The 9,322-nt window shown below is 33.2% G+C and overlaps 1 protein-coding gene across 4 annotated transcripts; it reads left to right on the top strand.

Moving 5' to 3' along the window:
• Window positions 1-6,137: 6,137 nt before the first annotated feature.
• On the top strand, window positions 6,138-8,745 carry LOC143045756 (uncharacterized). 4 transcript variants are annotated; one of them, XM_076218480.1, is made up of 2 exons: window positions 6,138-6,271; window positions 7,491-8,745. In XM_076218480.1, exon 2 carries the CDS (start codon window positions 7,622-7,624, stop codon window positions 8,486-8,488), a length of 867 nt encoding a protein of 288 aa, XP_076074595.1. In that variant the 5' UTR covers window positions 6,138-6,271; window positions 7,491-7,621; the 3' UTR covers window positions 8,489-8,745. The 4 variants fall into 4 exon arrangements, with proteins under 4 accessions (XP_076074595.1, XP_076074597.1, XP_076074596.1 ...); XM_076218482.1 differs by lacking the exon at window positions 6,138-6,271 and adding an exon at window positions 7,079-7,152; XM_076218481.1 differs by lacking the exon at window positions 6,138-6,271 and adding an exon at window positions 7,152-7,238.
• The last annotated feature ends 577 nt before the right edge of the window (window positions 8,746-9,322 follow it).

Raw genomic sequence — 9,322 nt, 5'->3', positions numbered from 1 at the left:
ACTAACTGTTGTCTCATAAATATAAGAATTCTTTTATTTTGTATTACAGACCCCTGGATGAGCCCAGATGAAAGTTCAGTCCTACACCTGAAGGAAGACGGTTTCATTTTAGTAGCCAGATAATGATGATGTAAGTATTTGCTCATTACAATTGTATTTGAAACTTAGTTAAAATTTGTTACATAATAAAAAAATAGTTTTCAAATTGGTTGGAGAAACAGCTTGAAAATTAGTTTTCAAATTAGTTGGAGAAACAGCTTGAAAAATCATTACAAATTAGTCAAAAATCTCTTTTTCAAATTTATACTTGAATGAAATATATTTTATAATTTATACAAGGAACGTATATATACTGTACCAAGGTTTAACGGTCAGATTATTTATACAATATTGAAAACATAACATTTATGAAGCCATGATGTTTATTTTTTATTGAATACATCGCATAATATCATTCATTACGACTATGTGTTATGACCAGCAACAACTTTTCAAAAAGCTCCGTCTTACATGGTAATCATATGGTCATCTATATTCTCCCGAAAAAAAGCTAAAGAGAATAAATTATATAGTGTCACCATTGTATGATATACTGTTTTGACAATTAATGCCATTACGCCAGCATGTTTCTGGAAATTATTCTCAATCGACAAAAAAATATATTTCTGCACATAAACTTCTTCAAAGTTCTTAACAGCTTCCAGGGACTTGAAGGACCTCGTTCCTTCTTTATCAAACATTTCGTTTTGGCTATTTGCAAGCAGTAATTTCAAATTTCTTTTCCTATTTTCTCCCGTAATTTTAAAACACTATGTCCCGAAATTTTTCAAAATATTATTTATTTTACTTTATTTCACATAAACATAAACAAACAAAAAACAGATGACACTCAACGACTTCACAGGTAAATGGGAAAGCGGCAGGCGTCCTAATAAACACCTATTAAACACCGAATATTGATGTGTACCATATATGACTGTGCCCCCAGTTCATCCAAATCTCGCATATTCTCGTATGAATTTCAATTAAACGCTTGACCCACTTAGAATTCTAGGTCGCGAACAAGCTTTCCTGAACTAGAGTATTGCGTCGTCAAGGGCCATCAAGGGACCGTATCAAAGAAGACCTGTATAAATGACCGAAAACTTTAGAGACGTTCCGAGAATTTTATTCTGACTTTCGGCCGAGAGATATCGAGTGGCTCATAGACACATCCAAAACTCGCCAATATATAAGGTTCATGCAAAAAAAACCCCGAAATTCTAAGTAAATTCAGAACATGTAACCAACCATACTTTGTTTAGAGAAAAATATACTTTATAAACTCCAGCGATATACTTAATGAATTTTATACTTAACTGTTTTGCTATTCTCGGTTGAAATTCGAACGTAGAGTGTATATTTGTAAATATCTAAATAGTTACAGAGAAAAACCATTAGTTTTTAAAAGCGTGTTTATTCTTAAAATGTATAGATAAAAAGGTTGACCCCTTCTAGTACATGCATTCAGTCATACTTATTAATAATTTGTACATATTTCATAGTACATTGCATACTACTTCTTCATTCACGTGCACAAATGATGCGATTAATGTTTCTTTTTTGTTTCTATATTTCGGGGACAATTTGCTCCGTTTATGATACGTAAATTCTTAAACCAAACGCTTAGCTCCTGTGTAACTTTCTGTATCTTCGTTTTATAGCACGAAAACACTAAAAGAGGAATATGCAACCCATCATAACTTTTTGTAATTATTACAAGTGTGGACACAGATCAATGTGGATAATATGTTTGAATGTTTGACGGTGTTTTCTGATTAAAAAAAATCTGTTCCCCCCCCCCCCCCCCATAGTGTTCCACAGTGACAGCCATCTTCAATATCAGATCAGTACCAAACACTAAAAATGTGTAGTGTTGGTTTTTTTTTTCAATATTTGGGTTTTATGTTCAAGATTATCTTGGAGGAGACACTTTTTGTACACAATATATGGATTACCAAATGATTCTGTTAAAATGAGATCCACTACTTTACTTTTGGATAAAAAAAAATACAAAAAAAATTAGTAGAGGAACACATAAGCTGCATTTCTACATTGTTTGTAATTTTGATATGCAAGATGGTTTATAAGAACCTGTATGTATGTTCTTCTCGTATGGTTCTAATTATGTCCATTGTGATGGGCATTTCTTACTTGGAACACTGTAGTCAAGGATCATCCCAGTATCATTAGTGAAAGATTCCCTTTACATGTTCGACATTGTTTCTTAGATGTCTAATAGTTCAAAGTGATGATAATACCTGGCATGCACATGGGGCTAGATGAGCAAGAAAGTACACTTCTGGTGTATCACACATATATTTTAATTCTTTCTTTGAAATTGTCTTTATCTTAGATTCTCCATGGCCTGATTGAAGTTATATAAACATGATAAAAGACACCAGAATGAAATAATTTTAATTACATGGTATATCCAATTTATTTGTTTATGCTAAATAGATTATTACAAATAGTGTACACTATAAAAAATATGAATAAGGTTTTGCAGAATTATTCTTGTTTCAAGGTTTTTGGTATGTGGATAGAAATATAAATGAAACTTGTAGGATGCTGTTTTGTTGTGGCCATGGTATAAAAATAAACGGTGCTGTAATCCGTCAATTAACATCAACACAAATTAAAGAACCTTAGTGAGCGCGCTCACATACCCCACGCCCCCACATTGTCACTGGACAAATAAAATAACTGTAAGAAAAAAATTGAATCATAATTTCCTGTCAATAAGCACATCAACATAGTATGTCCTTATTATCTAAAAAGTTTCATGAAATTCTGTTGTGATGTTTCAGAGGAGTTTTGATGACAAACTGTTGCATTAGTATATTGAGGCAAATAAGTTCAAAGGGGAATACCTCCTAGAAAAAAATTGGAATCATAATTCCCTGTCGATATGCACATCTATATAGTATGTCCTTATTATCTACAAAGTTTCATGAAATTCTGTTGTGTGATTTCAGAGGAGTTGAGATGACAAACTGTTGCAGTAGTATATTGGTGCAAATAAGTTCAAAGGGGCGTAACTCCTAGAAAAAAATTGAATCATAATTTCCTGTCGATATGCACATCTACATAGTATGTCCTTAATATCTAAAAAGGTTTCATGAAATTCTGTTGTGTGGTTTTAGAGGAGTTGCGATGACAAACTGTTGCAGTAGTATATTGAGGCAAATAAGTTTAAAGGGGCGTAACTTCTAGAAAAAGAATTGTATCGTAATTTCCTGTCGATATGCACATCTACATAGTATGTCCTTATTATCGACAAAGTTTCATGAAATTCTGTTGTGTGGTTTCAGAGGAGTTGCGATGACAAACTGTTGCAGTAGTATATTGGGTCAAATAAGTTCAAAGGGGTGTAACTCCTAGAAAAAAAATGAATCATAATTTCCTGTCAATATGCACATCTACATAGTATGTCCTTATTATCTAAAAACTCCTCTGAAACCATACAAAGTCAGAAATATTTGTGATATGACGTATAAATGTAATGTCTTGTACTTCCTAAATTTGTTTTTGAAACAATCTTTTTTTCCACAGAAAATGCCAATTTTTGAGAAAATATCTAAATTCGGAGACCGTTATCTATCCGTGTCTTATACGCTTTCGCATGCTCAGTCGATGTACTGCCCGCAGAATTTAACTTTATATATAAATAATATAGGACAATGGTGTAGATTAAAAATTACACCATTTCAGGCCCTTTTGTTTTCCACATAATTAATATTACCAATAATTAAGAAGTTGCGGGTCGAATCCGATACCAATTCCAATAGTATATTTCACAAAATTACCTGATCCCTGTTACATAATCTGTACATTCCGCCTCTGTCAGGCGCACAACCAAACGGTGTATTGAGGATTTGCTATAAACATGGGTAATAATCACACCTGAACTTCGTCATTATACAGGGAATAACTGTGCAGCTTATAATCAGCATGACTTTACCAAATGACAATACGAATTCTAAAAATCCAGGCTAAAACTAAGGGGTATATCTTTTTCATCCGTTTTATCCGGTACGCTTACGTTAGGTGTCCGTTTTATGCGTTACTCGTCCGTTGGATGTACGTTCGACATCCGTTCTGTCCGGTACGTGTCCGTTTCTCGTACGTTGCATATCCGGTGTGTGTCCGTTATGCATCCGTTACACGTCCGTTTTATTCAGTCATTACATCAACGGACTCCCAACGGATAAATATTTTGTCAACGGACAACTTTTATTTTCATCCGTTAAGCGTCCGTTCGTGCTATCCGGTAAGGTGTGACCGAGGCTTTAAGTAATGATATTTTTTGTCTATTTCGATTTTACCAAGGTGGATATGCTATAGCAGTGTGACCAGTATATAAGAATCTAATAGGTCGGTAGACTATTTGCAACCGCATTTAAATTCCGCCATTGCATCATCACTTCAAATAGAATTAGTCGGTTAAACCATGTGATTGAAAACAATAGACTGAACAGGTTGTTAACACTTGCAACTATTAATAGGGTCAAGCAACATTTTCGAAATGATAAGTTCATGTAAGCGTTAATTTTGTTACAGTTACGAAATTTTAGTGATATTGATCCAAAAACATTAAGCCAGTAATGATCTAGGTTTGCGAATTATGTTTGCAGTTTTCTTGACATGCATTGTGACGTGTCATCGTATTCATTTTATATTAGAAACCATAGCAGTTATATTAGAAAAATATCGCATTCATAAATTTTTGATATTAAAAAATCATCGCTATGATATAAGACAAATATCGCATTGATATAATAAAATATAGCAGTATCTTTGACTTATAGGTGATTTTGGCTTAGCAAACAATTGAATTCATCTCAATTGCATTCCACTGAATTTTCTACATGATATTTATATAATGTGTACATCTACAAATGAATAATCGTGCATTCATGTTGCATTTATTCAACAATTCAATTTTCTCGTTTAAATACATCTTGCTTGTTATTACATAAAATAATTCATGGAAATTATACACCAGACGTATGTCGTGTTAAATGTCACCCAGTTTTAAGAAAAAAGTCATTTCTTTATACCGAGAAATTTGCCTTTCTTCGTACAAATGCTAACATTCGTCTGAAATTTCCCACAATGCAACTCGTTGATATAAGACAATATCGCTCGTTGATATAAGAAAAGTTTTTATCGAATCGCTTCTTCCATAGACTGAAATATATAAAAGATATTACTGACACTATGCTTAAATCGCGCAAAATAGCAAGTTTGTTGTCCCCGAGATACCAGCTCGTTTTCGAATTATTAACCACTAGAAAATTAACGATACAGTGGAAGCAAATAAAAAAAAAACAAGCATACGATTTTGCTGCGTTAGAACCAGAAGTCAGAAAAAGCCAAACATAAATAAAATACAAGGGGGAGGGGCTATATAAGATGAAAGGTTGTTAAAAGAGTAGCTAGAACCAACTACAATTAATTCTATCAGAAAGGATTTCGAATTAAGATTTTAATTTAATCATTATTATAAAAGAGGGACGAAAGATACCAGAGGGACAGCGGCAAACTCATAAATCGAAAATAAACTGACAACGCCATGGCTAAAAATGAAAAGGACAAACAGACAAACAATAGTACACACGACACAACATAGAAAACTAAAGAATAAACAGCACGAACCCCACCAAAAACTAGGGGTGATCTCAGGTGCTCCGGAAGGGTAAGCAGATCCTGCTCCACATGTGGCACCGTCGTGTTGCATATGAGATAACAAATTCGGTAGGTCACATTTATGAAAGGGAAAGGGATTGTAGTTACGACGTAAGGCCGTTTAAAGTCAAATGAAAAGAAGCAAAAGAAAACAATTTAACATCTAACATGTTTGTCACCATCCGTGAGCCTAAATGCGGAATACCAAGTTGGTCTATATCTAACTATAAATTAAAAATCTTTCAAGCTTATATCTACGTTATCAACGTACACACCGTAGTAACTGTATTATTAACCGAATTTAAATATTCGATGTACTAGTCGAACGAACAATTGCTATTCAAAAGGTTAAAGACAATGACAGATAAATTATAGTATTGTTGCCTCTTCAATGTGGTATTTCTTTAAATATTGAACTCCATTTATTTAAACACCGTCAATTTAAAATTAGAGATAACATCCCTACCCGAATATACTTCAATGGAGGGATTATGTTGTGAAATTAAATAAACTATGGTATTCATCCTTTTAGATATTGAACGTAAGTAATAACGAAATGTGTATTTTGAGAATTCTTCTGTAATAGTTTCTTGTTATGATGAATATACCAGAAGATACAGCAACACACCTTAACGAGTTGACAAAAAGGACATCTACAGCTCCGTTACCATACGATCTTGCTAGACAAACATAAAAGCTGTAAGCATGGTAATTAGGTACGGCAGAAATTGCACCGAGTCTTGACGAGTTGTAAATTCAACAAATATCTGACAATATTTAGCATCAAATTTTCGTTCAATAAATAAAAATATATGCAAAGCCAACTGTACCCACTGACATGATTAATTTAACATCAACAAGTATTATAGAAAAATGGAGAAAGTGGGAAAGTAAGACAGCACTAACAAGTGGCGAGGTAAGACTTGACTGACATTCAAGGGACCAGATCAGACTATACTTCCACATCAACAAGTGGCTAGGAGAAGTTTTTTTCTTTCTTTTAAGTTATACTAGTCATAAATTATTCTTTATAAAAAACCGGAATGTGTGTATGAAAAAAATGTTCCACTTGGAATAAGGTCGGTGTCACAACAACACAGCGGACCCACAACACAAGATGACAAAAATAGTCAGATGTTGATTTTTAAAATATGAGACCTCCAGTTAGACATACATTTTGAATAACTTAATCATTTAATTAAGTTTAACAGATAACGATGTCAAATGTATAAAATTGTTTTTGTCTTTGCGTACCCTGATCTAAATTATACAAACAAAGCGACCATTTACTCGGCATTGTGTTTTTGACAAATGTTTGATATTAATAACGATAACAAGTTAAATGATGTCAAATATATTTCTGTCATGTCTGTGTAGGAGAATTTTCTCATGCCTTGATGGAATGAATTTATTCAAAAATCGGTAAGACTTATAATGACTCTTTCCGATGAAGACTGAAGCAGCGAATGGTTCTTTTATGTCGGTTGTAAAATTAATTTTAATACTAAGTACGTCTATCAATTAACTGCTGAACTTAAAATCATTAATTTCTCTAATAAACTTCTCTCTTCTGCAACTTTAATGAGTGTGCATTGAGATGCATGATTAATGTTAAAATTAATTTATCAAAAAAAATAAAATTTTTATAAGCTTTATAAGCAAACAAGACAGGGGATAATATCAAACTATAACAACCGCTGTATGTACAGGTTTATTTAATTTAATTTAAATTTATCTTTTTTTTTTTTTTTTTTTTTTAGAAAATTACATCATGAACACTTAGCTACCAAGGATTAATGTGATGGACGCGTGAAGATAATCTTACATCATAAAATTATACTAAACAGAATTATAGTGTCAGATTTTTTCAAATACAAAAGAGTCACCAAAAATGAGTAAAATAATGAAAAATCACAATTTGCAGACTAGAAAAAAGGGTGTGATGAAAGATATTGAAGACTGGATAAATGAAAAACACAAACGTGAAGGAGAGAGTGATTTTGATGACTTTATGAATCGTAGTAGTCATAAGGATTCTAGAATGTCGGGAATACTTCCAGAGAATGTTACAGAAGAACGATTGCTGAGATCCAGACTGTTTGAACTCGGAAATGAACGTTATAAATTTCTGGCACGATTTACATTTGAAAAACAGCAGTTTCAGGATAAGAAAGTCAAACGAATCAATGCAATGAAAGCACGTGTTATGTCAGCGTCGTCTGCTCCAGGTCGTCTTGGAACATCCGTTTCACGACAGTCGATGATGTCGGAGAAAGGTGACATGAGATTACGTCGCTGTAACGATGCAGAATTCTATGACACAGGAGAAAGAGATCTCCCTTCACGCGCAAGAACTGTTCATTTCATGCCATCACAATCAAGAAAACCAGAATGCCGAGTTCTGAAAGCTTCTACGCCCATGGGCTATCATCATACAGGATCAAAACTAACTAAGACAAATAAGTTCAGTAAATTTGGTGGCGCTATACCAGGACTAACTAACGATCCAAGGTATTCATTTTTGGAAAAGTCTTTGTCTCCAGCGTATGTTGAAGGTAAAAACAAAAGATCTGTTCGTGAAATTGTCAAGAGTATCGAGTCTTTACATAAGCTTCCAGGAAATGGAATCAGAAAAGTAGACATGGGTGCAAAAATTCAGACTTTTGTGAAGGAATGCAAACTTTCGTTTTCAGGTGTTGTGAAGCAACAAATGATAGCTCGACGTTTAGTGAAGAAATCTTCTGAAATAACTGTATAGATCTGTATAGTTAAAAGATTCACATTTAAATTATAATAAAGAAAACTTTGTCAATGAATTCTTGAATTATATGCTGATGAGAAAAGACAATTAGTTTTCCCTTTTTGAAAATGTCAGTATGTTGGTTGTGTGATAAAAAATGGAAACAAAATGGCAAAAAACAACAAACAATAACAGCAAGGTAGATTGTGACGTGCTTAATGGGAAAACCAGTATACCAGTATACTTTATAGAATAAAAAAGTATTAAAAAAAATAGTGATATTATGTACTCTGGAAAAGTAACCTAACAGTCAGTCTACTTGCGTTTAATTTACGTCATTTCCCGTGTCTTTGGATAAGAGATCGTAATCATCTACGAGAGTTCACCACTCAAAAAGTTCTATAATCGTGATCCTTTTCAAAGTCGTTCACCAGAGACTTAATAAAAGTAAGGCAGTGTCTATTTTGTCGGCTCTGATTAAATTATCTTAATTCAAGCCGGCAAAATAGCATATTCTTGTAAAAATGGCTATTTTACCGACACTAGATTTTTGTAGTCAAAATGACGACTAAAGGCAATAGACATTTTTAGATCTTGTATATTGCAGATAATTTTCTGTTATGTACATTTCAAACCAATCTATTAAAGTTTTCCAGATAATAGGCAAAATTAGCCAAAAAATGTTCATCATTTATTAAAGGGAATTAACTCTTATCAGGGGCGGATCCATGATTTTGGAAAAGGGGGGGGGCGAAGTTTTTTAAAGATTGCCGAGCGGAGCGAGGCGAAACATTTTTGGGTCCTTTTTGGGGCTAAAAAACATAAAATAAGTGTAATATGTACTTTTTAAAC

Source organism: Mytilus galloprovincialis, chromosome 9 (genome assembly GCF_965363235.1).
Source record: "Mytilus galloprovincialis chromosome 9, xbMytGall1.hap1.1, whole genome shotgun sequence".
Lineage (NCBI taxonomy): Eukaryota > Metazoa > Mollusca > Bivalvia > Mytilida > Mytilidae > Mytilus > Mytilus galloprovincialis.
Note: the sequence above shows the minus strand (reverse complement) of the source record. Positions and strands in the feature narration are given on the sequence as shown.